The sequence below is a fragment of the Neodiprion virginianus genome, chromosome 6 (assembly GCF_021901495.1).
Source record: "Neodiprion virginianus isolate iyNeoVirg1 chromosome 6, iyNeoVirg1.1, whole genome shotgun sequence".
Classification (NCBI taxonomy): Eukaryota; Metazoa; Arthropoda; class Insecta; order Hymenoptera; family Diprionidae; genus Neodiprion; species Neodiprion virginianus.
This window is the reverse complement of record NC_060882.1, coordinates 25,668,859-25,687,795: the sequence shown is the minus strand read 5'-3', so window position 1 is coordinate 25,687,795 and position 18,937 is coordinate 25,668,859. Positions and strand designations below refer to the sequence as shown.

Here is an 18,937-nt window from a genome sequence, read left to right as displayed (position 1 = left end):
CGTTCTACGGAACGAGGAGGTGAAATTATAATACGCGCGGATGCGATGCGCGCACGGATTGCCAAAAGCTTTTGATTGAAAGGAAAAAAGCATTAGAGAGAGGGTCGCGTTTTCTTGAAATCCTCAACGACGCGGCCGTCGTTCTCTGCAAACCGAAACGACGCGACGCTTCGACGCCCAAAGACCCCGGCTCGTGTCAAGTGTAAAATATCGTCCGGTTTTGTGGGTCTTGAAAGCCCCGACCTTTTTAACACTGGGCTTCTACCCCCTCCTCAACCCTCTTTATCCACCCTCAAAGCTACTGTATAAAATACACGTTATTATCAACCTTTGGAAGAGTCACAATGCCTCCTCCTCTCTCACCTTCGTATACGTACAACGATATTTTTCAACCATTTTCATACTGCCTCGGATTTTAAGATTCGCCCTCTACCGGTTACGTAAAGAGAGCGAGTAGCGAGAGCGTTGCCTAATTTTCTGTTCGTTACCAACTAGATGGAAAACATTTTCGGCCTGTGTCTTCGAAAGACTTCTTATCTCGCGAATAGGTGATAATTGATAGCTGCGAAAATCGTGCCGACGACACCGGATCAGCCGCTTTTCTCGTCGTGTAGTCGCATAATCGAATAACGTGAATATACGATAAATTCAATCGCGTATTATCGATTATCTGAATTTTTCAAACGGCAGCCATTTTTGTGACTGCAGAAAGTTACGTACAAGAGTTTCAAAAGTGTTTTAGCAATTTCTGTACCAAGCGTTACTTTCTTCGATGTTTATTGAAAAGTTACGGTAGGTACGGAAAACAATTGTAACGATGAAGGGAGGAAACCGAGCCGTCTCGAAGCTGAGTGGGATGATTAGACGGTTATTTCCAGCGAGAGCTTGTTGGTTTTGGTTTTTCACCTCAAGTATACGAGGTATCATTTCACTCGGTGAGACGCGAAAGGGGCTACGTTTCGCAACCGCGCCTCATAGCGTATAATATATTATACATATTACATACTATCGCGTAGTTTCGTTTGATGTGAGAATTCGAGAACGACTAATTGTAAGTCAAAGCGGCAGCGCATGCCTCGACGAATTGGTAACAGGATCTGTATCGTCTGTAGACCTACGCGTAACGTACGTACGTACGTCAAAAGCTAACACTCTCCTTGATGAGACAGCCCGCAGGAGAGAGGGAGAGAGAGAGAGAGAGAGAGAGAGAGAGAGACTTTCGGTGCCTCGAGGCCTAATCGCGAAGAAGAGATGAAAGCGGTTAATGGTGATTTTCTGGTAAGGTGAATACATGCCAGTTCGCATAACGCCCTTACATATCTACCGCTGTCAATTCGCGCGTCCTCAATAAGTTCGGAAACTCGGTTAGACGAACTCGAAGAGAAAGGAAAACATCTCGGATACGCGAATAGCTGCGGAGTCGTTTGGATCGGCGGTCGGGTTTACAAATTCGGCAAATCTTACACCGTCGTCCTCTCCTCTTCCCCAGCGGGATCCGGAAACGGGATCCCGGATTCGAGACGCCCGTCCCGAAGCCGGGGTGCGATACTACCCCGAAGGGATGGATGCCGTCGGCTCTGAGGCGCAGAGGTGCTTCCGGTGAGAGTTTCAAGTTGGCACCGAGGCGCCCATTCACCACTCGAACAATAAAATCGCATAGACAATGTATACGAAGAACCATTGTTGTCAACTCAGGAGGTCTGAAACGCGCTATAAAAGCCCCGCGAGCCTTGATTCCTTAGAATGGTGCGAATGAAAAGTAGGTCCTTCTATATTATCCCTCTCGCCGCGCGCACCTTCGCTCTCTCCTCTGCACTCTTCCCGGTTTTGATTAAACTTTTGCCTTCTTTTTTTCACCCCCTCCCCCCTTTCTTCCCCTTTATCTTTGCTGATCCAGCTTCCTTTCTTTCATCCGTTCACCTCCGGGTCAGCAAAGTCCGCAGCGTAAGACTGCATCTTGCTCCCTTTAACCCTTGCATGTATATATATATATATATGTATGTGTATATTACTTTCATGGTATTCGCGCAATTTCGCTATTGAAAAAAATGTATTACGGATTCCGTTGTTACGAGTGTCTAAATACAATTGTACGATACGTTTAAGTTCTACCGATTCGAGCACGTACGTGTATGTGATTAAGATTAAAGACAGGTGAGGTATAACGATGTTCCAGACGGAATGTTTCCTCGCCTGCAGCTGCGGTAGCGGGTATTAAAATACTTTATATCGCCGTTCCGCTTTTGCCGCGGCCGTGAAAATTACCGCCGAAACTATTTTAATTACGCAAGAACTTGCGCTGCAGCCTAGAGGGAGGAAATATAATTATAAATATAGTTCACCTCGACATAGGTCATATAACCTGCACAGCTTATATCCAGGCGGGATAAAGAAAGCCGTTCCTCATCCGGCGAGTTATTTTAATGGGGAATTTAACCTAGTTTCAGATAATAACTGTCGTAAAAAACACAAATAGAAGAAGCAAAAATTCCCACGAACGCCACGCGTTTCCGGGATTCGTAAGACTCGGTCTTGTCGGGCGAACGGATATGATGGGCACCTTCGCGTACTGCCGGGGAAAACGAACAAAACAATAAAAAAAAAAAGAAAAAAGTTAGCCTCCAGGTAAACGCAGATAAAAATCGAGTCGTGCCGGATACGGAAGCTGCTACCGGGATGCGAGAGGTGGCTGCGGGGGTCGGGATTAAGGAAGAGTGGATAGTTGAGTGAGGATTAGGGGTTGGATTCTGGTCGTGGTTTTCTTTTGTTTCCACCCCTCGCCTCCTCTTTCCTATATAGACGCTCTCGAGCCGGGGGATGTTTGTTCTTGTAAGTGGCCGGTTGGATTGTGTTCGAGGAGGACGCGAATTATTAGCAAAGAGCGGCGGAGTCCGAAGGGTCGAAAGAGAGTTACGGAGGGGTGAGATGGGAGGGGGGATGAGCAGAGATCGGGCTAAATGGACTCGCGAAGAATCTCGAGATTTAACCAAATCGCACGACGTGAACCGCCCGGGTTTTTGACTAACTTAAACTGTTATTAATACGAAGGAAGACGGGTTTGCTGGGATCAAATATCCACTAATTACTCCGCCGTCACTCAATTAATACAACTTCATCCCAGCGTCCATTGTTCGCGGTCTGAGGTCTGACACAATTGAATAAAGATCGATCGATACCCGTACAGGTATACGTGTACGTATCCGTATATACGGGGCACATTGTAGTGACCGATACGCAAACAAACGAACCACCTTATGTACGAAATACGGAACAATTACCTGCATTGTTCTGCTGCGCCAACATCGGCCAAGAAAATCCAGATATCTACGTTCGAACTTTGGATCCGGCAGCCCTGAAGACGCCCGTTATACCCCTGTTTCCGTTCCTCCGACGTTCGTCGAACGGCGTGGCTCTTCGCCAAACTCGCGAACCAAACATTATACTTTGCACAAATTACAAGACATCGTCGAAGATCGCTTAGCGTCCCTCGGGTGCACGTCGTAGGCCAATCTTTGCGAGCACGCTGAGTTCCGTTCCGTCGTTCCTTTGTTCCGTCGTTCCTTCGTGCGGCGTGTGCAGAAGATTTTGAGGTGAGGCTGAATTGTTGCTGCGACGCGTTATGCGCATCGGCTTGAAGTTGCAGTCGATCAAGCGTGATCAAGGACTTGACGAATGTCCGTAGGCGATCGGACATGCTCGCGAGGTTTCGATTATCCGTCAACAACCGATCGTTCAAACTCTGCGGTACGGGTGAAAACTCAGGTTCCTGATTAGAATAACTCGATACGTCGAAACTGTTACAGGCACCTTCGTTTAAGCACTTGTCTAAATTGACTACAGGCTATGATCGACCCTCGATTTCTTCGACTAATTGCTCCTCGGCACATTCGCTCGCTTTACTCTCTCACTGTTCTTCGTACTCTCGTACAGTGTCTCGTACAAACTCAACGGATGATCGCCACGAAACCGAAATCACTTCGAAAACACCCTCTTGGCTCGTCTCGGCGAGTTCGAGGCCAGGGTGATTTCACCCTGGATACGCGGTTGCCACACTTTGATCTTCAGTCGGCAGGGTGTTCCAATTACGCGGAGTACCGGGGGAGGATGAGCCTCGACGTATTCGCGGGGAATTATTCTATTCCATACGAAGGATCATTTTTCCCTCCATTACCGGGGCCGTTGTGAATTCCATTTTACCGAATAAAAGAGACGCTTCGCCGTGGCGGGATTTCGAAACCGAGTCACTGTCATCGTCAGCAGACGACTTCTGCCGTTGCAGCGTTTCATCGCGAAAATATAACGATATGGTAATCTTGAAAGGACACCGCGTGCAGCCCGATACTCGCGAATCGTATTATTTGCCTGCTTTCAGTATCGCGTCGTTCTCTGCGTATCTGCAAAACTTTTGCAAAAAATTCAAAACTAGCCTCTTTTGTATTCTCCCGTTGTACGTACGTACCTAACTTCCTGCCTGCCTTGTCTGCTTTTGTCGGATTTCTAACAGAGCTTTCTATGCTGAAAGGGATGAAAGGCTCCAGACAGAATTTAGTTTCGTCCCGATTTAATACATTTCGATATTCCAGAGTGTTTCGTTAAAATTTTATCAGGTACCTTTTTTTTCTCCATCGCACAATATACTCGCGATTCTTCTTGTTTCGGAATCTCAACTCACCCATAATGTGGATAAAAAGCATCGGTCTTATACTCGAAGGAACTGAAACGAGTTTCAGAATGTTCCGTATACTCGTTGTTAATTTTAATATTAACAAATTTTTTTTTCTCCTATCCGAAGAAGCGCGAAATTCTTGCAGAATAATTCATAGCCGGTACTTTCTCCAGTTTTCAGGACTACTTGCGGCGTATTAATTTTCTCTTTTCCTTTCGGCCTCTATTTACACGTATAATTTTCATCTCAGGCTGACGGTGCACGACGTTTCTCGGTTAACCTTCGTGGTTTATATTTATATCCAGGTTTCTTGTTGAGCGTACCGCAATCTCGTTGCCGGCTTACGAATTCCCCTGCAGCCCTGGTAGCGGGTACGTTTTTCTTCTTCTCCATCCGCCGCTGACTCGGAAACGGCCAACTGGTGCCAACAAGCTTCTCGGTTGTACTCGGCAGCAATCGTTCCTCTGCACTCGCCTGAAAGCCGTGATTCGTCTTCGAGTCGCGATATTTATTATCCGGAATTCACGCCCCTGCAAACAATCCGCTTTCCTCTCGCATACCCAAGACCACCAAAGAAGACCGGGTCGATTCCGGATGGCGAAATCCTGCGCCTGAAGGACAGCTATGACCGCGGACAAATTATGCCTCCGGGTTTGAAATTCCTCTAAGAATCAATTCCGCCCAACTTGAAGGTTCCTAAGACTTCGGGCGATGAAATTCTTCCGGTCCTTTTCAATTCTTTGTTTCATAATCGGGAACCAATTGATTAATATTCGTATTAATCAAATATATAATATTAATATTCGAAAATATTATACAGGACGACCCTCCTTGAGGATTGGAAAAACGTGCATGCAGGGAAAAGGAAAATATGAATGTATAAAATTTGCAAAAAAGGATAAGCGATAGTCGGCCTTAAGTAATAAGGGGCGGGGAGGGGGAGGACATTTACGGGGGCGTTGGTTTAGCGCCTCGAAGTCAAAGCGGACCTTTGTAAGCGGGCAGGCACCCTCGGGCCGGATGGCGGGGGCGGTAAACGAGTTTGCGGCCTAAACAAGCCCATCTCGGGGCGTTTTCGCGGTCGGTAACGTACCACCCACAGGACTCCTGCAATGCTGTCGTCTGCACCGACGTACGTTCCGGTTTGCGACCCTCGCCGCAGGGCGGCCAACCCTCCTCACCCTCTTGCACGGCATTCACCCTCTTTCGGTTCGGCGCCGATTAGACCCGTGAGGACGACGATATCGTTGAGGAATCGATGGTTTTTATAAATTTTATCCACGGCTACGATGATCTGTGGAAAGATACGAAGATCGAAAATACCGATGTTATGAAATTGAACTTGTTGTTGGATATCGATGCTTGATTTCAAATCGCTTCGAAATTCTTTGAAATTCAGGAGATGCAATCTGCGGTGACTCAGTTTATTTATAGAAGACTAGTTTCTAAAAATTCACTAACGCTTAATGTACGATAACGTGAACGTGATAAACGAAAATTGCTTCAGTGGGTTTATAGAAATGAGTATTCTAAATAAATTGAGTCACCACAGAGTGAAGACGAACGAATTTACCAGATTTTTAATCAAGCATCGGTATCTGACAACTCTGATTGATAACTTTAGTATTCTCTGTCGTAATGTTTTTGAAGAGATTTTCGCAGCTCGCGAGTATAAAAAAGTATAAAAATCTCGAATCCAGACCAACCGAACTTGAGATATGTGCGAATGAGAATAACATCTACCAAAAAAAGTGAAACGAAGCTCTGTAATTCTTCAGATTCTTTCACTGTAGTCTGTTATTCGATTTTAGGTCGAAACGCGAAGCGAATTGTCGCTCTCTGTTGTGTCGGATGTCTGTGTGCAAAATCCCACACATTATATCACGCGCATGGCAATCCTACGGTATTTCGTTACTACTGATTGGAACCTTTCTCTTCTTTTTTTTTTTATCCCTGCTCGTTCGGATTAACGAAATACGTGGAAACAAATCTCAATTGGTCAAAGCTGATGTATGTTAGGGCACAATAGTAAATTAGTCCTCGATTCTATCTATAAGGTGTTAACCCCCTACATCTTACCATCGGAAAAAGTAATTTAGTACAGGCTTGAAAAACTAGACACTTGTGTATAAATATATCTTATAAGTATTTTACGTATATAATGTATACATGCATATGGCACGCTTGGTGATTTATGCATGTATACAATTCGGTGCTCGCGATACAAAGTAAATTTCATTCGGTGGAAATAAATTCTCCTCCGGGGTTTCACGTTTAATACGATTTTTCTTTTCGTCTCCTCTGTTCCCTGCTTTGTCATTCTCTCTCCTTTCTCTTTCTCTCTCTCTCTCTCTCCGAGCATTCCATTTTGCCAGATCGAAGCCTCGTTTGTTTGTCGTTAGACACGAAAGAGAAGATTTACTCGCCGTCCGTGAACAAATCTGTAAAGTACATTTCTCGAAATAAACGTCTTCAACGCTATATTTTGTCCGCACGATCGTAATCGTTTCAATTTTTGATTCTCGTTAATCTTGACGGCATTGGAATTATTGGCGCGCTAATATATCTCCTCGTATTTTCACCTCTAAATTCTCACAGCATAAAAGTTCTGAATTTTGTTAACAGAAGAAAAACAAAAACCTTGGACGACTTATAACTTTTTTTATATCAATATATTTTCAAAATATATTCACTCGGGACAAGTTTATATATTACACACTGCGGCTTGCGATAATATAAACGTTTTCAACAAAGTTTGATACAAGGGAGAGTAGAAAGAAAAAAAAAAAAAAAACTTTCGAGCGAAGAAAACGATCGTCGCGAAACCGCTGTATAAATAAAAACTTTCGTCTCGACAGAATGTTCTCGTTTCTTCCGCAGTTTCGTCTGAATTCTCGTTTTCTCTACACCAACACGTTCCTTTAAGATAATTCATGACGGGATGATTTACTTAGTGCAATAATTGCAACAGTAGCTTATTCGATAGCGATTTTTCTTTTACTCGAATAACGAACGCGCACGACTTTGGTCGTGTAGGTATTCGACAAAATGTCCCATAAATATATTACGATTACGAATTCACCGAGGAATTCGAGATATGATCAGGCATTTCCGGAGCCTACACTGAAAGAAAAAAGTCATTGAACCAACAAAATGTGCGTCCACGGGCGGCGAAGTGAATATTTATTTGTGTCGACAAAATTTAATTGAAAACAACTGAGCGTTTTGTCAGAACAACGGATCTTGAATTAACAGAAATGAATGTTCACTTCGCCGTTTGTCACGACAGATTTAGTTGATTTAATGACTTTTTCTCGGGTTCTAAATGTCAAATTTTGATTTCTTCTACCTAACTAATAAATAACAAAATAGTTTTATTAGATAAAGTTGGTTTTTGTACAAACGAAAACGATATTTTGGATTTTAAGAAAAATTACCTACTTTCTCAAACATTTGTTGCAAATAACGATTAAAAAAACTTCAGTTTTGCGTTTAAATCGCTTTTATTCAAAAATATTGATCAATAATAAAATAAACGACAAATATGAAATAATTGATGAGCAAAGTTTAAGAATGAATATTTTTCGTACCTACGTACTTTCTCGTATCAAACCCGAAACGTAATCTCCCATCATTCTCTCATTTTCCGCCCCTGATAACGTTATTAACGATAAAGTCCATCACGTCATGGTAAAACCGTTTTCCTTGTTTTTTCGAATAGTCACCCATACTGGCTATCAACCAAAAACTTGGAGACTCGTTTGTCAACGTAAAAAATAAAAAAAAAAAGAAAAAAAAAACAAACTTTTTAAGTAATAAATAAAGGTTCTGGTTATTATTCGACGTATAGAATAGAAATTTATTTACGTCAATGGCAGCTCGAAAGAAAAAATATAATTTTTGTCGAGCTGTGCAATACGCTGAACTGTGCGCAAAGCATTGAAATATGCCGAACCTCGCAAGTGCCGTTGCACGGGGTTTTCCTCGTCGAAAGTCAGCGAGGCGTGTCCATAGACTCGGGGTTACGCGTGCCTTCCCCGGGGTGCTTTTCTAAATATATACTTAAAATGCCGCGTCTCTAGATACCTACATAAATACGATACATGAAACTCGGTATATGAAACGCACGGTCCGTAAACCTGCAGGAGCAATCGGCTCTTTCGAGTATCATCGCACAGGAACCAGATGGAAACTATCGCGCGGTAAACCAAAGCTGGTTCCTCTTCTTATCCTTCCTCTTCCTCTTTCGCGATAGACGAGGGTTATCGCGGCTAGTTTTCTTTTGATCCGCGTTTCACTTTTCACGGCCGCGTAAGTAAAAGCGACGCGGAATAAAATCGGTGCAATCCGGTTCGACGCAAGTGGTGGCGGCTGACTTTGGTCGGCCACCGACGTCGGCGTCTCGGGCAAATCGGTGCCAGCCATTCGCCTGGCGCTCAAGCTGGCGTGCGCCTTGCGATAAAGGCTACGTCGGATGCGTGCCTCGATCCCGATGACGTATCATTACTGCTTAACTCAACGTCTGGCTAATCGAAAACGCTCGAACTTCCTTGCCAAGACTCGATACGCGATTAAAAACACGCTCGAGGCACGATGCGTAGCTTAAAGTTTGAGGCGCCGATGACGGAAACGTGGAAAAATCACTTGCAAACTTTGACGTTATTCAAACAACGTTTTTATTCGTTATACGTGCCTATACAGCTTCCGACAATACGACAGGGAATAATCGTATTTGTAGAAATATGGTACTCGGAGTGTAAATTCGTTGCATCTGTTCAAACCGATCAATTTTCTTGTACGGAACAGAATAATTACTAATCGTTTCACGATTTTCACAACACGAAACTAAAATTGTTTCTGTTGAATTCAGGATTTTCTCTCTTGATTAGGATTTATTTTTACTCATCGAATCAGGTTATATCCAGATGGCACTTTAATCAAGCTTTATCTTAAAACGGAAGATCTGCGTGAAACTGCGTGATTAGCGCGACGAAGCATCTTTTTGTGTTTCATACGTATGTATTTATTACAAGATTACCGGGTGTATATTCGTAGCTCCTGCATCCGAACGGAAGATAAGATGCAAAGTTTTAACGGGACAAGCGTGCAACAGCGTAGTGTTGAAGATTAAGTTTTGAAACTTTGGTACAGAGAAGAAAATATCCGAGGAAACAAAGAACGAGCGAGGAACATTCGTACGTACATTACAACCCGCGAGTAAAGGGGAACCAAACTGAAGACAGGAATATTATTATACATTATAGAGAGGAAAATCCGATTCGTTAAAAAGTATCTATATATAACGATAATTAAGTATAACGATGTACGAGTATCGCATCGCAGGGACGTCGATGTAATTACTTGTATCGTGGAATGGTGAAAGAAGGTGCGTAGATAATCGTTTTCTTGGCAACGGTAGGAAGTAATAATCGTGGAAGCAAAACTGTGCGAGTTCGGACCTAATAATAAAGCCGATGTGATTAGAGTCTCCCCGAGCCGGCAGCGTCGCGACGCCCATCAATCGAGACCCGCGCGACTTGCCCGGTTAGATTCGATTTACGACACGCTGCCAGAGATATCGCCACCAGATTGCCATTGGTCTCTCCTGTCACAACTTCCTCCCCCTCCCTCTACCCCTACTCGTGTCCCAAACCTCCCCTTTTCAGCCCCTAACTCGCCGCTTTCTACTCCCTCTGCGTATCGCTATCGATCAGACATTCGCACACGTTCAGAAAATGGGGAGAGAGAGAGAGAGAGAGAGAGAGAAACGCTCCGTTTCACGGTTCGACACACGGAAATATTATACTCTTTGTGCTTGTATTTCTATACTTTATATTCTTGCTTATGTATTACGCCATTGCTAAGGTTTGATATTATTTTACTTGACCTGAAAAAATGAAAACATGTAATCGTGACGGGAGAATGATTGAACGGATTGATTGATTAAATCAAATTTATCATGATTGAGAATTTTGATTTTCTTTTTCTTTTCACTCTTGTGGCTCGAATCTAGTTGAGAAAAGATTCAACGTCTACGGTTGAAGCAACTTTTTTTTTCACGACTGAAATGTTACGTACACATTTGGAACATTTGGTTTCCGGAAACTTTTGCCAGTATTTTTGTTATGCGGCTTGAGGAAAAACGACGCTGAAATCTGAAGCAAGGGTAAAGGAAACTACGCGAGAAATTCTGATGGGTGATGAATTTTTCGAGCAATATACGCGACGATAAAAACTCGCAATCGGGCAACTCCACGTGGATCTATAAGCGGTAATTCGGACTCCCCCGAGTGGATGCTCAGCGACATTGCAGTTGGACAGCCACTCCTCTCGAGTTTCTTTTCACCGTTATCCTTTCATTTTCGAACCTTTCCCACGATTTATTTACATTTTGAAACAGCGCCCCTTGTGTACCGGCCTGGGAACCAAGGACACCCGAGAGTCGGTGTGCGAGTATAAACGCGTCTTTGAACGAGCCGCTGGGCCGACTCGAGTACTCGTGCTATTAAGTGCACGTTTCGCTCTTACCTCTCACCAGGCGTATAAATATAAGGAGAGACCTGCACGAGCCGTAATATACGAGGACCGAATTGACGAGGGGCTACACCAGCGTTTTATGGAGGCCAAACTCGAGGAGGCCGCTTCGAATCAGCTGTCCTGGCGTCGCAGGACCTCAATTCCGAGGCTGTAAAAAGACGCGGCCGTCGTTCGGGCGAGGGTAAAGTCAAAGCTTGGAATGGCCTGTATCATCGGATTTCAAACACGCGAAAGAAGAAATATAATTACCAGAACGAAAGATAAATTGTTAACAATTTTGATTTTCGAAAGTGTCACCGATTAGTAGCCGTTCTAATCGGTGGAACTTTCCAAGTTTTGATCCCCACCCGGTAATTTCCAATTCTCCGCTTCCTGCAAGTGTTCGCATTAATTCTTTCCGTCGTTGCATTTCTACACGCTGGTTCACCGAAGGCCTTAGAAACCTGTTGGAAGTTATTACGGGTCTCCGCACTTGGCGAGGCTCGATGATGAGGAGCATCGTTTGGTATTAGGTAACGGTGAAACAAACCGCGGGACCCTGCGTAATGCCAAGGCAACGTCACGTTTCCCCGTGGAGATCGATTGAACGGGGAACGACGAAAGCCACGCTGAGCCCGGCGTTTCTAATCAGAAGATTGGAACCTCCGTTTCGACCCGGCACACACCACCGGCCTGCCGCAATTCTCACCGGACATAGGCGAAGTATTTTACAGCTGGGGATGTCAGCCATCGGGGTTCCTCGCTCACTTCCTCGATTTCCAAACAAGGAACACCTGTTAACTTCAACCGAGACGGGTCAACGAGGCGGACTCGTGATGTGACAAAATTAATTGCCGACTCGAGCACCCGGGAACCCTCAAACGTCTTCGGTATCATTAAGAAGAAGCAGCAAAGACCGAGTTTTCGAGCACCAAAGAAGCCCGGTCAGGGCTGAGCAGGTATTTCGTTATTAAACAGTCGATGAGAAGGGAGAAGTGAATCCCCGGGTCTTCGCTATTCAGCGAACCTTTCTCCTGCTTCAAACCCTCAACCTCGGATGATTTTTCTTTCCCACAGAATATATATATATATATGTATATCGCTTACACCAATCCAATTTAAATGTTAGAAACGAAAATACCAGCTCTACATTGTGGACTGCATAAATCAATTTAATTTTTCTCGATGTTGTAGCGAAGCTGTAGTGGAGTTTTTTTATTTTTAAATAAGAGGGAGAAGAGGAAAAAAAAAAAAGAAATGGAAAGCTTGAGGTCGTCACCTCGGCCAGCCGTCCGGTAATCCGGTGGGAGAAACCCTACAGGCCGGAAATCTGATCGGATTTAAAACACGAGTGGTTGATAAAGAGCGAGTGTGTGTGCGTGTACGTGTAGCCAAGCTATATATACATATATGGTATGTATATGAAGAGGGCGCGAGTTAAATCGGTGGGGTAAAGTAGGAAGTGCACTCGGTTCGTCGCGCGCAATTTGAAATTCCGGCACGAACACGATGAAAATGGAAATCCTTCGTTGGGAATAAACATACCTTTCAGCAGCAGCAGCATCCGCCGCCTTTCTTTAACCACCATTTCGCCCCGGCGTGTTAAGTTCGCGGAAGACGGCCGGTGGTGAGTAGCTGCGGGACGATTTATGGTAACGAAAATTTATTAGCTCAATTTCCGAGGTGTTTAAACCCCACCAATAGTCAAGGCCACGCGATTTCTACTTACCTGGACCCTTTCGTCTGATTCATGGGACTTTCCCCTTCCGCATCGTAATACCACGGAGGTGCCTGTAAGCTCCGTTGAAAGTTCACCTTTTTTTTAGCGTACGAAGTCACGATCGTCAGTTTCTTGCACGTTGATTCAACGTTGAAAATGCATTTTGGTAAATCCTGATCCGAAGTTCTTTAAGCCATTCTCTTCGCAGCTGTGGAACGAGCTTCCGATTACTTGGAATTCACTTGCCCACTGATCATACACACGGGTATACTAAATCGAAGATCATGCGGATGTCGAGGAAATCAGAGACGCCGAGTGACAGTCGAGAATCCATTTTCCGCTTCCACCTCGGGATGCTCGTAGAAACGGTATCGAAACTGTCAAAGACCGCTGTAGATCGAGAGTTTCTTCCGCGTCTCCGGTACTGTCGATAAGTCGATACGCGCTTGAATTCCATTTCACAGTGCCTGAAATTGACGGCGCGTGTCCTTTTCCCAACTCACTTCCAATTCCTCAAGTCCCGATTTGTACACCGGGCGAGAAGATCGAAGACCGTGGGATCGTAGACAGTTTAAAAATACAAGGAACGGCGATGGGTTCTCGGTTTTTCATCATTCATCCGAGACTTTGATGTCCTTGGGGTCTGGTCGACGGACGAATGAGTCGCTCGTCAAAGGGCGCGTTCAAGACGTGAAGACCTGGTCTGCAATGGTGTCCCGACGCAGAGGAACCTGCACTGCAGCCGGTTCCCGACTCGACTCGACTCGACTCGACTCGACTCTACTCGACTCTCCTCGACTCGAGTGCCGCGCCTTTGAGTCGGGTAAATTTTGTCCGGTGCTGCAAGAGTGCACCATGGAGCCGCAGAGTGAATCCGAGGAAAACACGCACACGCGGACAAGACGCGTGCAGACACGCAGACGGGCAGACGGACGTCTGGCAAACCGGCTGCCCCCTTTCTCTCTCCTCCTCTTCTCATCGTCAGCCCAGCTTCTTTCAGCGACTCCGAGAAGTCGTACATACGTAACGATGAACGCTGCACACCGCGTTAAACAGTAACGTCGCAGACGCTCGCTGCGACGTCTCTTACGTTAAATTTTAGTCCCTGCATAATATTTCCCGCTCTGCATTCTATCACCGGCATATCAGGACGAATAGTCGTGGATTTAGATGCGCCAGTCCTATTCCCGACCCGCCCCGGAGGAGGTATCAACTTTTGCGCCACACGAGGTCAGACCAATGATTTCGGTATCGCGACTTCCTCAACTCGACGGGAAAGTTGCAAAGTTGATCCAAAATAGTTTTACTGATTCTGAGTGCTACTCCAGCTCAATCACAGCCACAATTCAGGTCCATGGTCACCGTAGCTTTTTCTGTCTTGCGAATGGTCTACGCCAACGCCATCGATGGATGGTCAAGATACGTACGCGCACATGTCCCGTTGTTCAATTACTTAAGGGTGAACTGTAAAGTCGCCCACTTCCACGTTCCGCCTTTGTTTGCACTGGTGGCGAACGTCTCGAAAACATTCGAGAGTCGCCGACTTCAACGTCAGGCTATTTATGCTCTCTCGTCCTCTGGTTTTTCGATTCAATCCCTGCAGCGAAGCTGATTAGAAGGCTTGACGTATGTAGTCGGCACGGACGTGGATCCGATCAGCATCGAGCCGGAGGATCTGTGGCTGAGAGCCACCCGGCGGACTCGTGATGCATCTTGGATGTAGCACATCCACCTACGGAGACGTATAAGACACATGTAGGTGTCCGGCTGAATTTGAATCACACATAGAATCACTTTGTGCCAGTTGTCCGAAGGGACGTGAGCACACATCCGCTCGTGGAATATTCTACTGTGCTTTGGCGGGGTGAACGTGCCGGGCTTAAATCACTGCGTATATGTGCGCTTACGCGGGATTTTATGCGACTTGCATATCGGGTCAACGATCAATCGATCCGGTCATGTGTTTTCAGATGCTGAAGTTGCCCGGAAGATCTGGGAGTTCAAAAACACTTTTTCACTCTAGTATGGAAACTGCATATCTACGTGCAGTTCGACAGAATATCCCGTTACCAATTACACTCAATGATACGATGATTATAGTGGTCATTAGTACGAAAGGTGTATAACCATCATAATTGTGAATGCGGTTCTCCGAATTCGGGATTGGATCGAGAGCGTGATACACTTTGGTAAATTGGAAGGTGCAGGGTACATCGTGCCAATTAGGAGAGATGTGCCAAACTCTATTCATCCCTGTTTGACCGGTGATACATATATTGTGTAATAATTATTCCCAAGCCAGTTTGGATGAAGAAAAAAAAATAAAAATTGTGAACGGTTAACGTCGATTTCAAAGTTTTCGCCCGATTTGTATTATAAAATATGGACCCTCACGTCGTAAATCAAATCCGCTTGAGAATCGCGCCGGTGAAGTTTTGGGGTTGAAAAGTTTTAGGAGGGAAAAACCGTCCCCTGCATCAAAATGAAAAAAAAAATAAAAAAACGTACGCGTATCCCGAATCTCTTCTCTGAGCCATTTGGCTACGCACGTTACTCGCCGGTTGAGTTAGGTCAGGTTAGGCTAGACTTTAGCTCATACTCCCTCGTCCACCGATCGATAGTACCCAATTGGACTGGATTGGTTCGAATTGGCCCTGAGCCCCAGGAGCCATCCATCTCATCGTTCTGCCCGCTGATTGGCACCGCGTGCCGTCTTGTCCTTAAACGACGTGCCGTCTTCCTGCAGCTGATATACGCGCTAATTGAACCACGTACCTTCGTATCTGTCTTTCAGATTCAAATCGCGCCTCGACGAATCAGCCACAAAACGATCCCACCTCGAATTGTGGAGTGTTGAGGATTATGGTGCGACATCAGTTTTGGTCACCCAAGGTCGGACTACTATACCCGGTATCCATTTGACCATTTTTTCGAAAAAGTGTTTAGAAAATGGTGCCAAGTATGGATTACCGAATGCCTTGGCGGGTAGGCCGGCACATTGATTATGAAACATCGAAGTTCGAGTCACGCACCATCGTCGAACTTTGTCATGACGTTGGGCCGCGTCGAGTGGTACTGGAATAATGAGAGTAAATTTGGTATAATTTGATATCGCGTTGAACGGCACGACATGCTGCGGCAACTTAACAGCGACCAGTGGTCTTGTTGCCCGCGCATACACTCGCCGCGATGCGAATAGTTTGACAAACTCATTAGAGTGATGGACAGCGTTTGTACCAACCTCGTCGTTGCGGTGGTACCGCAATTCATGCGGAACGCTCGTCGAAGTTCGCGGAATTTCAGAGAGTCAGAGCAGAGTTGAAAACGTCGAAAATACTCGAAAGCCGTTTTGGTGGTCCGAGCGATGCAGGGAAACAGCGGAAACAGTTCCACGGAAAATTATGAGATCGACGTTTTACCGAGCTACCGGAATTCCGAAGCCGCACGCGATCCGTCGCTGATGTTTCGATTTAACAAACCTAATCGAAGACCCAAAGATCAACCGCAATGAAAGCCAAGGCAGGAAACGATAGGGAAGGATAGGGCACGTTATAGGTGGATAGGAAACGCGAACCACGCGGCATAACGAATTGCAAGGCTGTTGACAACCGGGAGTCAATTTGCGAAGTCCCGGCAGTATCATTTCGAGCCGTTGGATAAGTTCCCGAGGCAAAGTCCAAGGACCTCTCGGGTGGTCCCTGGATCCCTTCGACTTGCGGACCGCCATCCGATTGTCCGCGTAAGCGAAACGGGGATCCATCGAAGGCAGGAAACGGCCATAGCACGAGCCACGAAAACCATATGGCGTAACGAATTGTAAGGTTTACACGATCGCCAGTCCCTACCAGGGACTCTGGATACCGAGCCTCGTGCCAGGCGGCAGGAACTACGCCTCGTGCTCCGACAGCTGACGATCTTCGTCCTGGTTCGTGCTAACGACCGGTCGCCTGCACTCGCCTCACTCACCTGCACTTAATTCCGATACCGCTGACCTGATCGTGATCGTCGCGGTAATTCAGGTCGGACGGTGGGCGAACGGTTTCGAAGCCAGCTTCTGGTTTCGTGCAACCGTTCCACGTACGGTGGAAAAATCAGTCGGTGCAGGAACCCAATCGCAGAGTCGAAATGATCATTCCATTGTAACCCCAATTTATTCGGAATACATTTACCGTGTCCCTTTGGATGGTGCTTCCAGCGTCTACCGATCTTTTCTTTTCAGACCTTAATGATCTCGTAGTTAAAGTTTTCGGCTGAAGAAGCCCGTTCCCAAATCCCGTAACGTTCAAAGCGACCAGGGGCTGAAAATCACTGACAAACAATCCATTTCAATTATCCCTCAGGACTCCGGGCGCGTCCGGTAGCACCGAACTCGCCCGCGGTGTTTTGATATCACATCAAGTGATTTGAGGTCGAACGTTTGTAGTATCCGTGAATTTTCTTCCCCATTTCCGATCACCTACCATCGTGTCCATTCTGTAAGAAGGATATAAAACGACGCAATTGAGCCGACAGAGCCTTCTAAAAGGTACAGAGACAGCACCGTAACAAATTAAGTTTAAGAGTGTAACAAACCTCGCAGAGCCGTAACGCGGACAGGTTTCTCTCGGCAAAGCCCCGGCAGTGCAGAAGTATCCGTCTCATCCCCGTGGAGGTTTACTAACGTCGCGTATGTCGCACTTATACGTCCCCGGATCGAACGGTGGACTTATCCTGACTGGCTGGCCTCTCGAGACGAGGCTTGGGTTACCGTTCGGGGATCGCTGGACGTAGGACACCGGACACTGCGTAGGTACCTACCAACCTACTCGTTGCAACGCTTCCGGCCTTTTGTTCTCACCTTCCACCGCGAGAGATGAGACCTCCGGAGGTCTCGCCTAGCCTATCGTGTACCCTCGAACACACGGGGACGCTACGCGCGATACTTAAACTCCTCTCATCGTCAGTGGTCGCTCGTACTTCGATTTCCGAACTCTTACCGACCCTCTACCGCCCTTTCCCATTATTCTCCGTCGTTCTCGATCACGATCAAATGACGGTTCTTCGCGGATACGTTCTGAAACGGTGATCGAGGCTGATCAATGTCTTAACAACGTGACAATCTTTCGACAACCTTCGATCGATCGAACGGTCAATCAACCGTCAATTTTTTCTCACACCAGATTTCATGATTTCGCGCAACTCGTGTGTAAGCTCCGAATTTCAAAGTGTGCAGGTTTTTTCTCCAAGAAGTTTGTTCACGGAAACTTGATCCCCGAGATCATCCGACAAAATAGTCCCTGCTGATCGTACATGTACATATAGACTGAACAAATTTTACACAATACGACAGAATTCTCAAGTGTTCTGCTTACGGATTGAGAGGGTAATTTTTTACGATTTTCAACTGTAATAATTTTAGCCTGGGTTTGCAAAAGCCCCGATACGTACATCCAGAGAGGTCAGGGCTGAGTTGGGTTTGAGGGTAGGTTCGTCCGAAGACTAATGTTTGGACAGTTAACCAACGTTAAGCTACGTTCCCGGTTTCGGAAGGCAGACGCGCTTTCGTCAGCATCAGTGAGTCTAATTTGCTTGAAAATTCAAATCTCCGGACGTGCACGCGGTCCTTTCCAAATTACCGTCGTAATTGTAGCTTTAAGCGCTTTTCCCTCTCGCTCCGCGGTTATGTCTCTTTCTCTCCTTCCCATTCTTCATTCTCTGTTTTCGTTTCTTTTTGTTGCGGGTGGTTTGCCGTTGTTGGTTTTTTAATTTTTTATTCTCTTTCTTTCCCTTCTTTCTCATTTATTCCCTAAAATTCTTCCTCTCTTTCGTTTTTGCTCCCCGTAAAGCGTGAAATATAAGGCAAACAACCGAAGCTGCCGGTATCCTGGCGCGCCTCCAACCTGAGTACCCTTCGCCATAGGTTATACCCGTCGACGCGTGTCTAAGCGTGTATACATATATATTTATATATATATATATATATATATTATACGTACATACATGCGCACATGCCCGCCGCTCCCGAGAGGCTGGCTTTAAAGCAAATAAGGTCGGCC

General features: G+C 45.8%; 2 protein-coding genes across 5 annotated transcripts in view; one reads left to right on the top strand and one right to left on the bottom strand.

The window, feature by feature from the left end:
* LOC124306758 (uncharacterized) overlaps positions 1-3,713 on the bottom strand; it is an 89,003-nt gene extending 85,290 nt beyond the window's left edge. Inside the window, exon 1 of the mRNA XM_046767728.1 lies at positions 3,279-3,713. Within this exon, the coding sequence (XP_046623684.1) occupies positions 3,279-3,694 (416 nt within the window). The 5' untranslated portion in view covers positions 3,695-3,713. The remainder of the gene's footprint in view (positions 1-3,278) is intronic.
* The window catches only part of LOC124306756 (RNA-binding protein Musashi homolog 2-like), a 135,051-nt gene that overhangs the window by 52,503 nt on the left and 63,611 nt on the right, over positions 1-18,937 (top strand). The window lies entirely within an intron of this gene.